This window comes from Haplochromis burtoni, unplaced genomic scaffold (assembly GCF_018398535.1).
Source record: "Haplochromis burtoni strain Fernald_Lab_line unplaced genomic scaffold, NCSU_Asbu1 Contig_4, whole genome shotgun sequence".
In the NCBI taxonomy this organism is placed as follows: Eukaryota; Metazoa; Chordata; class Actinopteri; order Cichliformes; family Cichlidae; genus Haplochromis; species Haplochromis burtoni.
Genome location: NW_024582365.1, coordinates 5,737,345 through 5,754,004, shown reverse-complemented (window position 1 = coordinate 5,754,004; position 16,660 = coordinate 5,737,345). Strand labels below are relative to the sequence as shown.

At 42.4% G+C, this 16,660-nt stretch overlaps 2 protein-coding genes across 5 annotated transcripts in view; one reads left to right on the top strand and one right to left on the bottom strand.

Moving 5' to 3' along the window:
- Nucleotides 1-8,910: 8,910 nt before the first annotated feature.
- LOC102305008 (T cell leukemia homeobox 3) lies at nucleotides 8,911-12,844 on the top strand. The gene is made up of 3 exons (XM_005913486.3): nucleotides 8,911-9,622; nucleotides 10,645-10,882; nucleotides 11,510-12,844. Exons 1-3 carry the CDS (start codon nucleotides 9,196-9,198, stop codon nucleotides 11,691-11,693), a joined length of 849 nt encoding a protein of 282 aa, XP_005913548.1. The 5' UTR covers nucleotides 8,911-9,195; the 3' UTR covers nucleotides 11,694-12,844.
- A 31-nt stretch (nucleotides 12,845-12,875) lies between these two features.
- LOC102304506 (Kv channel-interacting protein 1) overlaps nucleotides 12,876-16,660 on the bottom strand; it is a 45,217-nt gene continuing 41,432 nt past the window's right edge. For all 4 annotated transcript variants that reach the window (XM_005913484.3, XM_042221957.1, XM_014335091.2 and 1 more), the window contains 5 exons: nucleotides 16,442-16,512; nucleotides 16,220-16,327; nucleotides 16,036-16,140; nucleotides 14,986-15,048; nucleotides 12,876-14,552 (listed from right to left, as the gene is read on the bottom strand). In XM_005913484.3, the coding sequence (XP_005913546.1) occupies nucleotides 14,505-14,552; nucleotides 14,986-15,048; nucleotides 16,036-16,140; nucleotides 16,220-16,327; nucleotides 16,442-16,512 (395 nt within the window). In that variant the 3' untranslated portion in view covers nucleotides 12,876-14,504. The remainder of the gene's footprint in view (nucleotides 14,553-14,985; nucleotides 15,049-16,035; nucleotides 16,141-16,219; nucleotides 16,328-16,441; nucleotides 16,513-16,660) is intronic.

Sequence of the window (16,660 nt, the reverse complement as noted above, 5' to 3'; positions counted from 1 at the left end):
AGAGAGAAGAGGGAGGGAGGGCGAGAGTATGGGGGATGCTGCCACAGTGAGGCTAAAGCCATAACTCATCTTTTATTAAAAATAATGAAAAAAACTTAATGAGTTAATAATATCTGGAGAAAGAGATAGGGAGTGAGAGAGAGATGGAGGAAGGGACAGGAGGACAGAGAAAAGGAAGGAAAAGAAGAAAGGAAATGAGGAGGGAGCTCAGATGGAAAAGAGAACGGGGTCAGTGCGAGTCTCTTTTCACTCTCTGGTCATTTATTCCACTTTTCAAAGTTCACTCAAGATTCATTAGACGAACAGGGACAATCACGGGGATCCCTCTCATTCTGCAGACCTAAATCCCAAAGCCTGCTTGGTAATTAAAGGCACTTAACAACCAATTAACAGTGATGAGCTAAATTAGCAGGATGTTGTCTCCTTTGACTAGGCTACTGCATTATCAGTGTATTGAAAGAGCGATGAACAAACCTCAGTGGCCCGCGTTTGCATGTAGGCAAATGACGGATTAATTACTATTAAAACATCAGCATCTTAATGAGCTTGGAAACAATTAGAGAGGTCGTTAGTGTGTGGAGAACGGCTGAGAACAGAAGAAGGGCGGGCGTGCACAAACAGGAGAGAAATCTTCATTGGGAAGCAATACTGATTAAATGGACGTACGGTCGCACTCATCGCCCAATATCCACGGACTTATTAAATACATGACATCACCATTTGTCTTTTCTACCATCAAGCTACTTTTCTCCTGCCATTATCTTTCCCGCTTCTTCTCAGGCTTCCCCAACTCTGCCTTCGTTTCATCTCTCATAAAAAGCCTTTTTCTTGCTCTTCCATTGCTTTCTCCACTTTCTGCTTTTTAACTCCCATTTCTTCCTTCCCTCCTTCATGCTTGGGGGGCACAGTCCTGTGAAGGAATTTAATATGCAACTTTTATATGAGAAACCAATCGCATACGTCTGGGTCTATTGGGCTCGCAATCTATCGGCCCGGACGGCTAATGCAATAGAGGGAGCCTGGGCTATTTATCACACAGGGAGCTATCTTTTCCTCTCTCTCTCCCACTCTGCCCTCGCTCTCTCTGTCTTTATTCAAGCCCAGATTCCTGGCTGCCACTAAATCAGGCCAACTATGAGCTATGGCTGCCCAGAGGGCATCTCCTCTTTTATAGGAGGATTTGGATTTTGTATCTACTGGTTCCTCAGTGGTCGTTGAGACTGTGCAAACGGAAGCTATAAACATTCAACAAACAAAGGCAACAACTTAAATGTTTCTCCATCCCTGCTGTAATGATCGTGAACGTGCGAAGATATATGGAAGGAGGAGGATGCATAAGGCTGATGAATAAGATATCAAGGACATTTACACTGATGCTGCAAAGATTTGTTTCCGTGCATGTCCTCAGACAAAGAGGGAGAAACGCATGCGAAGATTACACATACACAGACATGTACACATTCTGTGCTGTTAGGATAATGCGACATAATTCACACATTATTGCTGTTACTAGTCACACACAGCAGCGGCGCGACGTCAAAAGTTTCCTGCTGAAAAACAAAAGTGACAGTGTGCAGAGGACGCTGCCCACCTGCAGCAATTAAAATGCCTCCAAAAACCAAATTCATTTCAACAAATTAGCCACATTACTGGCCACTGTGTAATCGCTGATGGCAATTAATAAGAAATTAGTCACAATCAGCCCTATATTAACATCTCACCCAGGGGCCGCGGCTGGAAATTAATAACCGGAGATTCATCTCTCTTACTGTCTCTTTTGGCTCTCTCTCTCTCTCTCACACACACATGCACACACACCTACGCCCACCTATATTGTTCACGAATCACCTCTAAGACTGATTTTTTCTATGCGGATTGTCTCATATGATCCACAATCTGCTCATGTCAGCTAGCCAGCTTCCTCTTTACCGGGGTGTGAAAACCCCCTGAAAGACACAAGTGTGAGCATGTGCATGTGCATGTGTATTTTCTCACCGGTACAGTCAACACATGCGCTCTTAACAGTTTGTGGACATACATTACATAGAGATACTGTATGTCTGTGTGGTGTGTACTGTGCATGTGTGTGAGTCAGGTGCTACATAAAATGGGGTGGGGGCATGGTGTTTGTGTGTTGGGGGGTGAACTGAGCCCGCCTCTAGGGGTCCTCACACCAATCAGCACAGCGCACCAAGAATCAATTAACACCAGTGGGAGGGGGCAGAGGCTATGGCACCATGCACACTTAGATACACACGTACGCATGGTGTCCGCACGCACTCTGCCCACACACATGGTACTGTCTGAGGAAATATCCATCAGATCACACGCTGCACAATGTGCCAGTGCGTGTGTGTCTTTGAGCGTGCGTGTCCCTATCCCAGTGTGCTCCGGGCTCTCATGGTGTGAGGTTGGGGAACAGATTGGGGGTCAGCAGGGGGGTCAGGCCAGGGTCACCCCCGTCTGAGCAGTGTGTGTGCGAGCGTGCATGTGTGTGTGTCAGTGTGGCCCGATCTGAGTGTGCGGACTGAAGCCTGACCACCACTTCCAGGGCTCACTGGCAGGCAGAAGTGAATAAGATTGATGGTGTTGATTCATACGACGAATTCATTGCTCCCTCTGAATCCATGGAGGATAAATACATCCACAGAAATTATGAAGCAAGGGACCAAAATGAGCATCTCACATTTCATATTCCTCTTTCACTCTTTCTCTTTGTTTGTCCCCCTCTCTCTTTCCCTCTTTGTCTCTCTCTCCGGTGTGGGGACAGCTGCTGGCTACATGAAAACCATTCATCATTGCATCTTTACTATAAAATTATTGACAGAGAGGAGGCTGAGGAGCTATATTGGCCAGCTTTTACAAGGTTGGACAAAGAGAAAAGTCACCTGTGAAAACATAATGAGATCTACGAAGCAAAAAACAAAAGGCAAATGTTTGTGGGTTGCTGCAGATGTCTATAGCTAAAAAAGTCGAGCGAAAGCTTTTTCCACCACAACAGACGAAACAGAGTGGGCAAATAAAGTGATCAAAGGTGTCTACCATTTGCCCATGAACGTTCCACTTCGAAACCCCACCTCTTTCCTCTTCCTCTCACTCTACACATTGCCATCTCCATCTGTTAGCCCATTGCACTCATGCATCCACTACCCCCCTCTCATTCGTTTCCTCTCCTCCTATGCTCCTCTCTGGCCTTCCTACCCTCGGGGAGGTAAGGTGATCTCCCTGTGCTGGTGTAAGTGACTGGTATTAGTCTCCTTCTCTGTCTGTCTGTTTGATCCCAGTACTAATGACTCCACAGGGACTGGGGTCTGATAATGGGAAATCAATATAGAGAATAGTGCTCCGGAGTGGCCTCACTTAGCTCTCGCTCTTTCACGCCTCACAGCAAAGTGCCTCTGTGTATCCTTGTGTGTGTGTGTGCGTGTGAGAGTGTGCAGAGGACTGCAGTAGTGTCAATATGTGCATGTGTGTTGAGGAAATCTGTATTTAAATATAGACCTATTTCCTAAAACAGACACATGCACAGAGCATATAAAAGATTTCGTACTAGTGCTGCGTTTTTAATTCAAATGAAAGATTCCCTGGACTGCACAACTTCTGCGGCCTCTGCAATATTCTCATTTCACGTTGGATCAAAACTCAAATTTTTAGACTCATTCAGCAGGGAAACGCTGTATATATCTGAGTGTGTGTGTCTAATCGGTCACACTACGCCTAGGGCAAGACAGGTGGGGCTGGTGGCATGAGGCTGGTGTCCCCCCCACCCCACCCCCAGCCCCCACCCTGAGGGGCCAGAAGGCCCAGCAAAGCAGGGTGCTGGAGTAGCTGCCTCTGCCAGGTACCAGAGCTCTATGGCTGGTGGCAGCTGGTCCTCTGTCCCTCCCTCCTCTGCTCCCCTGCATGAGCGCCCCGCGGGCAGGCAACAGGAGGGGTGAGGAGGTCAAGAGGCATGAGAGAACGGGTGGAACAGCGGCGACATGCAGCATAATCGGCTTTTATGAAGTGGAGAGAACACAGACAGAGGGAGACGGGAAACACTGCACTGACACAATGCAGCTGACTACAAGCAGTAATGAATTAACACATTAGTGCCACGACCAGGGGCGTTCAAGAGCACTCAGCTGCTCTTAAGCACAAGCCCACCCTGGCACGCTCTCTCTCAGACATGCACACATAAATCAGTCATTATAGATAAAAAAAAAAAACACACACACTCACTTATTAATTGCATCAGTCATTTTGTCAATGGCAGATCCCTTTAAAAGCTATTGAGTGTGATGAGAGACTTAAAAGCAGGGAAACTTTTACTTAGCCTTCAGCTCACATCTAACAGGTCAACTTCCAATCGTACAGCTACATACACACGCACACACGCGCACACAAAGAAAAGAGTATACTTTGAGAATCCTCTTGTTCAAACTCAAGCCATGTGTCCAATTATCATCAGCCCCCCGGACTAATGCCTTAACTCTTTCTCTCACATCTAAGTCTTAGCCATCCACCCATCCATCCTGGTTTTTTTTTTGCTCTTGTCCATCCCTAAAATCCATGTCTGTGCGGTTGCTTACTTCCCTTTCTCACTCTTTTCCTCCCCCTCCCTCCGACTCTCCCTCCCTGACTTTTAACCAGCGTGAAGAGGCAGCCATGCATTCAACCATCAGACAGGCTAACATGGTCTACACACACACACACACACACATACACACACACACACACACAAAACCAAAGCACATTGTTTTTTGAGTTTAGCAAAAAAATGCAACATTCACTGAAACAAATACCATCCCTATACATAAATAAATAAATAAATAAATAAACAATAAACTTGTGTCTTATCTAAACACAGGAAGATCTACCACTACGTTTTTATAATCAGCCCCTACAACATTTAAAAGGCAAAAGGTGTGCTGTCATCTGTCTTTTAGGGAAATGTAAAATAGATTCCCTCCAATAAAATGAACCTTTTGGGATTATAACCTTCATATTTGGTCATTAAAACCCTTTAATATCTACCAGGCCATATAACTGACATTTACGGTGACATTTTACATGGTTTATCTGCTTTTTAAGTGTCTTGCAGATAAGAGTGTCCACACAGGAGCACAGAGCAGTGTTCCTGTGACAGCCCAGGGATGAGGATGGTCCTGTCTGTGTCCCTGATGGGGGATCCCATTGCTCTCTTCTCATCCAACAATCCCACTGAGCATGTCAATATGAAACACTATCTCCCCCCACACTGGGGCCATGCAATCCCCCCCCCCCCCCCCCCCCACCCCCGTTACAGACAAGACGGGCTTATGCTGCATCTGTGAGGGGGGGACGCATGGCGTGGGTATGGAGAAAAGTGTAAATTAGACTAAATCAAGTCTCCCAACAGTAAAACACATTTTCACTATATTGCGCTCAATGTAAGCGTGATTTACTACACGACTTCTGGTGTATGTGCGCAGAGGAGAAAAAAAAGCGGGCCGTAAAGCTTTGTTTACCCAACTTTAGAAAAATCCACAGCCTTGTAAATGTTGTCAGATGGCCAATGCCAGTGTCTTTCAGCTTAATACCACCTATATTAAATAGTTTAAATATTTCATAAGGGCGGTTTTTAGAGCGAGGGAGGGGAAATCGTTAGCTGCGGTAAAGTTTCATTAACTGGTCCCCATTTCGCTGCGAGGCAAACTCATCTCCTCTTATTGTAATAAAACAATCTCTCTCTTTCTCTGGGTTCTGCTCTCCACTCATCTCCCTCTCTCTCTCCCTCTCGCCTCTCTCCTTCTCTTTTACATCATAATAATACACTACATCCCCTTTAAATGCACTATTACTTACCGCTGCCTTTTCATATTGTAACATCACGGGCACTTTAGCGACAATATAAAAGCGTGTCATTCATTATTCAGAAGCAGCCGGCCTCGTCCCCCTTTTAAAAAGTCAGGCGCGCTGCTGAAATTGATAACGGCGAAGAGACGCGCAATAAAAACGCAGCCCCCGGGTACCGAGCTGCAGCCCAGACCCCCGATTATGCAGATCAAGTGGTAATTTCTCAAACAAATCGCACTCTTTCACTCTTTTGTTGTCGTTTCTTTTTGGACTTTTGGAATCAGGGTGTCAGCTTTATATTGCCTGTGGAAAAAAACGAGGATTGATGTGCATCTTAATTGTACCGGCGGTAGGTTTTTCCGAAACAGTGCCTAAATATTTTGGTCTAAACGAGATCACCTTAAGGCTGCTTTTTAAATGGACCCTCAGCATCTTTTTTTAAACATTTTTTTTTCTTGCTGTATCCACGACCCAATGAAAAAGTCCGGCACTTTTTTTTAATCCAGCATTCACGCGATCAATGAATTTACAAACCTAGCAGAATGCAAGCTGGGGTTTCTCCTGGGCTGTTTTTGGACAACCCGTGCCATCGTGGAATCCCGGAAGGTCAGGGATAACGTGTCATAATCAATCATAATCACTGGATTACACCAGATTACTAACACCCAGCATCTGCAACGAGTGCTCTGTGCGGACTGGTGGGACTACATTCACTCTGTGCAGGAGTCAGGATAAATACAATAATTATTCATTTTCTTGAAACAGCTATTCAGCAGTTATTGCCATGTAGGTGTGACTCATCCTATTAAAAAAAGTGTCCGTGCAATTAAAAGAAGCTGAATGTGTGTTGTCTTCTTTTCACAACTCCGTCATAAGGGAATAATCTTTGCAAATGTCATCAAGAGAAGAAACATAAAAATGTCTGAAATGATGACAGCTATAACAGACCAATTCTCCCCCATCAAAAGCCACCGGTGAGCTCACATATGGCAGGGCGAACCAGCCAACACTCTGTCCATATTGCCAAACAATCACCCCGGGCCTTGTCCCATCGCATATTGCTTCATAAGACTTTATTGTAAAGGGCGAGATATGGGTTCTTTAAAAAAACAAAACACACACACACACACACACACACACAAACGCACAAACACACCCACACACAAACACACGAACACACGCATGTATTGTAAATTATAAGCTCAAAATAAAATAACTGTACAACAAAATACACAGTATAGAACTATATAAAAATGTATGAAGAAAAAAAAAATTATATATATATATATATATATATATATATATATATAATATATATGCTCCTTTTTTGCATTTGATTTTGTATCACAAGCTGGAATTTAACTATTTAAATGTATTTAATCCGAAGATTTTCCCAGGTCTTAAAGTGGACTACAAAATATGTATTGAGTCGTTTCTTAAATAATTATTGATGATTTAAAAACAGCAATAGACTGACGATAGTAGCAAAAATTGCGCACGAAAACACAAGAAAACAACAGAGTCCATATAATGTTAAATAAAGTGTTTAAATAAATTAATTCGGCAATTAAAGCGCAGCAGTTCCAAACCAATCACGGATTAAATACATGAACAAAAGCCAACGAATATAAACCACCTTGTCAATAAATGAGTATGTTGGGTAGCTACTAGTTTGTTAAAGTCCTGTAATGTGATAGCCTAAAAAGCCACCTGCCGCATCCCAACCCCACGCACATTTGTCTGTCCGTGAGACAAGTTAGTGAAAATGTGATTACCCGGTCACTTTGGGCGCCTGTTACATTGAATCTGAGCGGTTAGCAGCTTCCAGAGTCCGGACACTTTATCTGAAGTAGCCCGTGGCTTTCCCTTGTCAGGTCATTTAATGTGGCACTGGCTACCAGGAACAAATAAGGCCGTGTATTGCTTTGCCAAGCTCAATAGGTGCTGGTGATTCTGCCAACGTTCAATAAGGCTGCTGTCGTTTTTTGTTTTAAAGAGCTACATGATGGGTGTCATGTCATGAATTGGATGTGCGTAATTACGCACTGGAGTGCTATTAACATGGATTTAGGGTGTTTATTTGCCTCTCGTAAGCTGATATTACTTCGCACATTTAATAGAAACGTTGAACCAGAGCATGAAGTAAATGTTTAGAAATTATTTGTAAGTAACGTCACACCTAAACATCCAGAAAATGTGATCACACTCTCTCTGTACTCGGCAATAATGTGGTAAGATTAAAATTTTAAGTGTGACACTTCACGGACACCGAATTTCGTTTTACTGGTTTAAATTTAAAAGTCCGACATTTTACCCACCTGACAGAGTACAAAGGAATATTAAAAAATGCAAATTGTAGCAACTAACTCTTTGTATTTGATTATATGGTGCGGACGAAGTGAAGGATTTAAATATAAACTGGGAATGTATCTTCTTCCTTTTTGGTGAGTTCTTTATAAGGTGAAGAATATTTGTAGGGGATTGTATCACCAAGTTTTTTTTCTAATAGCTTTCAGCCAGTTTTCGTGTGAACTTATTATTCTTGCACATTCCACATGTGTCAAGAAATGACAGCAGCAGTATGAGGACAAATGATTCGCACTTTGCGTCTAGCCTGAAAAGTGGAAATGGGCAGAATTTTCAGTTCGTCAGACTTCAGGGTATGCAAAAAGTTTTCCCTTTATTTACTACAAAACTTGAAAAAAGTGATTTTTCAGGATGTATTTCTGGATACGAGCAGAACATTGACAGGTAAATGACAAAACGTTATTTGGTTGAAATGCTAAAATCCATCGCCAAACAGCAGAGAACATTGGTCCTTCCCCCCGGGTCCGATTTTTTAGATATTCCATTTACATTTTCATAGAGTTATTGCTTGCTCCCTGCTCTCTATTAGAATTACAAGAAACGCCAAATGAAATACTGACTCACTCAAACAACATCAAGATGCCATATCTTACCATATATATAACACGCTGACGCCCGTGGTTATGTGAAATCTTGATTATTGTGCCAAATCGTTGGCCTACCCCCACTGACATTCAATCAGTCATTCCAGTGCCAGCCAATGAAAGGTGGAGAGGGATGGAGGAGGACGGAGCTGCTAGACGGAGCGTTTTGATGCGCTGAGAGGAGGACAGAACGTCACATCTCGCCAAACGCCCATCAAACTTTCACCACAGCCTGTAGAGAGGACCCAGTCCTCTGAAAGAGGCCTGTTAGAGACAACCGGGACGCGCTGGACTCTGGGTTTACGGCTGGATAGCGATGGCGACACTTCTGATGATGACTTTTGGTACAGTTTGACCTCACAGCGAACAACGCCTAAAACCCCCCATCTGCTTCAGTTTTCTTGCCCTTTTTGCGACCGAGCGAGGAATGGAGCAAGCACCAAGCGCGCCGAGCCCTCCTCCAAAACCGGCCCATCACGAGCCCATAAGCTTCGGCATCGACCAGATTCTGGGAGCCGGTACTGAACCAGAAAGCGCGCGCACGGCGGGAAGACAAAGTGGATCAGATTTAAGTAACGGAGACGGTTATTACAGTTTGGGAAGCCCGACTGGGGCCAACGCGCCCTCATATACCGCGCTCTCGATCTCCCTCTCCGGTGTAATGCCTCCGGTGGAGGCTTCAGGTTCATACGGAGAGAGCAGGAGTCTGGGCAGCCGGGGAGTCATTCGCGTCCCGGCCCACAGACCAGTGACAGCCCCGGGACCCCCGGCCCCCGTGCAAAGCGCTGTTCCTGGCTTTGGAGGTCTGTGCTTCCCTTGGATAGGGAACAGGTTTGCCAAGGACAGAATATCAGGTAGGCCAGCTGTTAGAACTAATGACTTCCCCTCGTTAATATTTTATAATGTTTAAAACGGTAGTAAGTGCTGCTCAGCCATTACAAAAACCAGCACCTCTGCCAAATATCTGTAGAACTCTAAAGCCTATTTAATTTATTTGCCCGTTATTTATCTAAAAAGGCGTAAATATATAGAACATTGTGCAAGTTGTTGTTTTAAAAAAATATTAGAATGCACTACATTTACAGGACTGTCATTAAACGTCATCATCCGCTTTGTTCAATTGGCTTCAGTTGTAGAACTTGAATGTTTAATTTCTGCGTCACGTTTTTGCGAAAAACAAGCCCAGTGCATTCACACAGTTAAACCAAACAACCTGGCGTTGTTGCAGTTTTCTAATAAACATGAAAGTAACTTAAATAAATGCATTAATTTATGGAATTAAAGATAACTATAAATAAGATGATTATTGGACTATGGAGTGATTTATCTCATAAATTTCAAGGAAACTGAAGCACAATTATGCAAAATAATAAAAGCTATAACCAGTTCTCTGTATTTATAAGGGTGTGTGAAGAGGGTTTGAAACGTTTTTATTACACAAATAGTCCTGTGGCCTATTTTATTGAAGATTAATGGAAGCTTTTATGACCACAGGCCTGATATAATACATGTATTATATATAGTTGTAAATATACAGACACACAATTCCACGGTGATAGACCAAAATGCTTGTTGTTGTTCTTGTTCTAATTACCAGTGCCACGAATATCTAAAGTTCACACAACTTCAAGAAGAAATATTTACTCGCTATTTATTATTGCTTTGTTTCAAGATTTGCTCAAATTTAACTTGCTTAATAAATGTAATATAAGTCACCATATTTCACATATGCACCGCATAAACAGGGCACTGTTGTCGCACAGGGCAGATTTCTGTGATATTTGGCCTTGGATCTCCACACAGAAATCGTCTGTCTGCTGCTGTATAAAATCTCACCTCATATTTATCGCTGTCTCCCCGTCTCTCCTTCCTGCAGCGGCTCTGGTGCCATTCGCCGTTACGCGGAGAATAGGGCACCCGTACCAGAACCGGACGCCTCCTAAACGGAAAAAGCCGCGCACCTCCTTTTCAAGAGTTCAAATATGTGAGTTAGAAAAGCGTTTCCATCGACAGAAGTACCTGGCCAGCGCCGAGCGGGCAGCTCTGGCAAAGAGTCTCAAGATGACAGACGCGCAAGTCAAAACCTGGTTTCAGAACCGCAGGACCAAGTGGAGGTTGGTATGAAATGTCATGATAACGTGTCAAAAGTGATGCCCGTATAGGAACTTAAAAAAAAAATTCCAGGAAAAATCATTGACTTCTTTATTAGACGCTGAAAACACAAACTTTCCACTTTCCAAGTGACATCTTCCTGTTAACGGACTCAGTCGCAAAAGAAAACGAATACATAAATGTGACTATACATTTACAGAAAATATTTAAATTTTAGCTTAGTGTAGTATGTTTAGTATGTGGAAATAATTTTAAAGTTTAAATACTTTAAATTCCGACCAAATTAAATTGAAAAACTTCTAAAAAAAATAAACAAATAAGTGAAACTCATTAAATTAAATAATAACAAGGAAGGGTTTTGTATTGTTTGATTAATAAGCCCTTAATTCACCTTTCAGATTCCCAAAATATTTTTACTGAGTTCATTTTTATGCTTCGAACAGATCTATTGCATCGCCATCCTTTTTCCTAACAAGGCACAGCTGCTGTTTTCATCTTGCAAATAGCAATCTTCCGACTTCAAGACTTTCTGTCGCTCTCCTTTAATCGTACACAGCCTTTTTAAAATTATTGAACCAAAATAATGTTTCATTTCTCTCTTTTTTTTTTCTTTTTTTCTTTTTTTTAAGGAGGCAGACAGCCGAGGAGAGGGAGGCGGAGCGTCAGCAGGCCAATCGCCTCATCCTGCAGCTGCAGCAGTCCGCCCTCCAGAAGTCCCTCAGCGAATCAGCGGTATCAGATCCACTGTGCGCCCATAACTCCTCCCTGTATGCGCTGCAGAACCTTCAACCCTGGGCCGAGGAAAGGGAGTAGAGACCAGACACCAAGCGGTAATCACTGAGCATCCTCTAACAGCCCTGCGAGGATACTTTAATTAAATTAGACCTACATGAGGACAGTAGGACTTACTGTGATCCTTACTGTGGAGGGGGGAAAAAAGTGTGACCAGAAAAAAAACAAAAACGGAAGAACCCGATTGAGTGGTTGTGAAAGTGGACCTGAAGTCGTGGTGAGTCCTGAAGCAGAAACTTTATTGGACAAAATGTTGCAGCTCTGTACTTGGAAACACCAGGACTACACAAATTCAAAGGATACGAAAAAAGACTTACCACCATAAAAAATTCTCGCCACCATGTGATTGTCCTCTTGCGCTCGTACTTATAAGAGGAGACATGATGGAGGTAATTAATTCTCCACATTGAGATGCAAGAATCAGTGTTTTGTAAAGGTGTGGTTTCTCAGTGCGACCATCGCCTTAGTCTACCCTACTTAGTGGACTTGATTACAGCTGGCTCTGTTATTACCTTTTTTTCCCCTTTTTTTTTTAAATTTTAGTGGGAGGATAATCATCTCGGCCTGCACTCCAGCAGCTACACAACAAAGTGCACGGGTTGGAATGTGTTTATGAGAAAGGCCAGATCTCTGTGTTTTTATCAAAGTACAAAACAAGAATGTCTGCTCAAAACAACGAAGATAAAATCTACTTCCTCTTTAATTCTTAATTGTTCTGGTGTTTAAACCTTCATTTATAGATGTACTCACTCTGACGAGACTACAGCGCACCATCACAGTCACCTGTAAGGCGCTCCAACAAAATTATAACAACAGTGTTACATTATGGACAGAAAAGAAAAGCTATTTTAAGGAGTAATAAACAGAAAATAGATGCTTGGATTTGGTGGTGCGAAGTGAGGAAAATAGGAAACAAGCTGTAAGTTGGGGAATAAAAGGAGTGATGCATGTTCAGTGATGGTGAAGTTTGGGTTTTTTTCCTAACGCACATTATCATGCTTTATTTGTGGGCCGTGTTCTTTGAAACGGAGGCACAAATGTACAAGTCCTTTTGTACTTACGTTGTATATGTGTACAGTATAAAATGTTGTTGTGACCCTTTTGCTCATGTGCTTATTTAAAGGTTTTACCATATAATAAGGTGTAAAACAGAAAAACCGTATGGAGCAACATGGTGGGGGGGAAAAAGCAGACGTTACTTGATTTTATTTCTTGAAAAGTTTATTGATAAATATAATGATTTTTTACAGTATTTCAATACACACATTATTTCATTCTGACTGTTTTAAGTGTGTCTGTCTGTTTGCCTGTCTATCCGTCCGTCTATGTGAAAGTATGTCTGGGGTTTGTTTGTTTTTGCTTTTTTAAATCACTATATTGGTAGCACAGTGAGTAGGCATGACAGTAAACCATTTATAAATGTATTTTTGCACTACTCAGTCTTCAAAAACGATGGCTCTTATTTGAAACATGGCTTCCATTCCTCCATAATCAGTGAAAAGGTCTTTACTTTCATCTTCTGTCTTATTCTCTGAGCTTTGTCCTCCTCTGCAATCTTCCCTTCAACATCTCTCCCTCACAGTGAAGTTTTGGTAGCTCTGAGTTGACGTTTTCAACAGACAGAGTTAAAGACAAACCTCGCCTCTCGTGCAAAAACACAGTCAGCTCATTTGAAGATGAAGCTACATGCTAGAATAAATGAGACTTTAATATTCAGGGAAATGGGACCTTCACACCGGGACACCACACACACAAACACGTGCACATCCTCGTATTGCTCACCATCTGCATGCCGGGAAACCTCTAAATGGGCTCTTTATTTAACACCGAGTGGCAGGTAGAATAATTATAGGGTTAGATCCAATCTGACAGAAGGACAGACAGGTAGTCAGAGACACACAGACAGACACCAGTGATTCAAGACACTGAGAAGAATCCACAGACACAACAGTTAAATATCTACAGTCGAGTCATTACAACATTCAAACACCGACCGACGATACTGGAACACACATTAGGAGTTAAGGAGGCCTCTGAGGACTGTTGCAAGCTGTCACAAGACCTAAGAATGTCACAAGCTGGGACACATTCACACGTTCAACTCTGCAAACCTTTAGAGGCCTATGTTTGATTTTATGTCTAAAACCGGCCGAGCTGGCTCGGTGAGATGCTGCACACAGACCGGGCATCCCAAACGTAACCATTTAGCAAGATGTTGTGTATGTTGCCACCGAGTTTTATGACACATATTCATTTATTACACTGTAGGAATCTCTTGTGCATGCTTCACAATATTGCTCATGTTCTTTGTATTGACACAGAAATTTATAATGCTCTTATTTAAGCCTCTAATGAGCAAAGTGTGCATTTGGATGCTCTCTCTGCTAAGTTGCATTCAGGAATTTAAGTCCTTGCATGGTAACAATTTTACATAATTCAGAAAGGCCTTCAACCAAATGTGAGAGGGGCAGTATTTACATAGTGGCACTAAGTGCGCACCGTCCAAGATGACACTGACAACAGCAACAAACGAGGGAGGGAGGTGGAGATGAGAGAAGTGGTCACAGAAAGGTCAACTTTGTCTAAAGGAGGCTTTCCAAAACCAGTGAAGGTTTATCGCCTTAGATTTCTTACAGTAGGATGCCTTCCAGAAGGTTTTGTGGAAAACAGTCACACCCAAATTGACAAGCTTCTTGTCTGCCTTCTCTCACAAGTTAGGCTGTTCCTTTTGCTTGCAGATTCTTATTCATCACTCCTTCTCCTCCTTTTTTCTGTTGTTCGTTTCTCTTCTCACACTCTGTGCTTTCGTCTGCTGCACCATCTCCCTCGTGTCTAGATGACATTTTCAAAGAGCTGGAGGGACCTCATAATGTTTTCATCCTGTGCAAAGATGAAGGAGAATTAAGAAGTGGTGACTGTGAGAAAAGAAAGTCGGCCAACAATCACCATTTAATTCGTTTTACTGGCCACTAGGGGGCAGTAAAGGTCCATAAAATTTTAATGATCTCTGCAGATAAATACTGATGGAAAACTGTACTAACAGCCATAATTAATAGCGTGTACAGTGAGACTTGCAAAATCTAAGAGGCCTTCGGTAAATAATAATAAATAGTTAGCAAAACTGTTGTGACTGTGGTGGTCTTTTGTGCAGACATGCTGACATTTCGGAGAGCAAATGCACTAATAACATTAGCAACAGCACTGTAGTCAGCCATCATGTTTTCCATTATATGCAAATCCTGCATTAGTTAAACTATTCTCAGTGGAAGAAGCCTTTAGAGTGAGCTGAAGGAAAAAGCAAACAAGCCAGTACCTCTTGACAAGAAAAGATGAATTCATCAAGAGTCACCACACCGTCTCGGTTTTTGTCCATTTTCTGCAGATGGAAGAATACGTGATATTTAAAGCTACAAACACATTTAGTAAATCGGCCTATTTAAATCAATAGTTGAATCAGCGAGCTGCAAGTTACAGAAAATTTTGCTGGCTTAGACAGAAGCTTGTTGTCACCAGACAAGACAGGCACCAGGTCAGTGGGAGCCCCAAAGGACTGACATACTACAGTTTGCAATTACAGTTGGAGAGACCTGACCTCCCTAAGTGACCCCACCTGTATCCACTCACTCCAGCTGCAGCTGATTTTCATAAAATAAATGCTGCTTGTTTAGCCTTGTCTACAGGGAGGAGACAGTTGATGAATTTTATAAACGTCACATTATTTAATTTATTTACTTTGACATTTAGAATCAGTTAACTCAGCTAGCTGAGCTGCTCAGTGTGTCCAGCTCTGCTGATATGACCATGTCAAGTGGATAGTGGATTTTTTGTGTCAGATTAGTTCTATAATAATATACGGAGCAAATTTGAATTTTTACCCCTACATACTATAAAATTACCATTGGACTTGGAAACACCTTCATGTTCTACCAGAAGAGCTCGGACAGGTGACTGTGGAGATGGCTGTATGAACATCTCTGCTTACAGTGCTTCCCCCACAGTCTAAGCAGAGTAGACAGGGATACGTTGCAGAAACTGGATGGCTGGCTTGATGGATGCATATTCAATGAGGTTGAGATTCGGTCATTGTATATTTTGGGTGGATGTTGCAGCCAACAGTAACGGGTCATTTATTTTCTACTGTAGCGACTTTTGGATAAGTAAAGTAGGCAGTGCTAAGCTGATGTTGTCGGTTTCATTGAATATACAGCTGAAAACTCATCTTTTTAAACTTGCTTTTAGTTGATTTTTATTTTTATGTTTTAGCTTCTGTGAAGCACTTTGTGACTTTTATCTTGAAAGGAGCTATATAAATCAAAATTTACTTTACTTTTACTTTATAAATAAAGGAAGCAGATAATGGTACCTGAAAGAAGGCATCCACATGCTGTTTGGGTGCGTCATTTTTCAAAACAGGGTATGTGTACTTCCCCATCATGTCATAGATTGCTCTGACGATGTCTGTCATCTCCTGTGAAACAGAACACAGACACCATGAGTTATGATGAATAAAACCTGACATGTGGAAAAAAGAAGAAGTTAAGACAAACCTCTTTGTTTATGTATCCATCTCTGTTGATATCATAGAGGTTAAAGGTCCACTGTAGCTTCTCGGTGACAGAACCTCTCAGCAGGATGGACAGAGCTGTTACAAAGTCCTGATGGAGAACGAAGCAGATATAGAATGACAAACTGAATAAGGGAGGCGTATGGTAGGTGAGTATCAAAGAGCTGAGATGTATTGAGTGGAAATGAGTTAGTATAAAGCAAACCTCAAACTTTATGGATCCTGTGTGTCCTGTGTCAAATGCATTGAACAGGTAGTGCGCGTAGGTGCTGGCATCTGCAGGAGAAGAAGAAAAAAGTTGCTAATACACTGGCAGGAAAATGTGCAGAGACAAAAACGAACATAAATGCAAACATCACAGCACACACACACACACACACACACACACACACACACACACACACACACACACACACACACACAC

Coding starts and splice junctions, on each gene's coding strand:
- LOC102305008 (XM_005913486.3), top strand. CDS start 9,196: ATGGAGCAAGCACCAAGCGCGCCGAGCCCTCCTCCAAAACCGGCCCAT. Junction 9,623..10,644: donor TGCCAAGGACAGAATATCAG/GTAGGCCAGCTG, acceptor TCCTTCCTGCAG/CGGCTCTGGTGCCATTCGCC. Junction 10,883..11,509: donor AACCGCAGGACCAAGTGGAG/GTTGGTATGAAA, acceptor CTTTTTTTTAAG/GAGGCAGACAGCCGAGGAGA.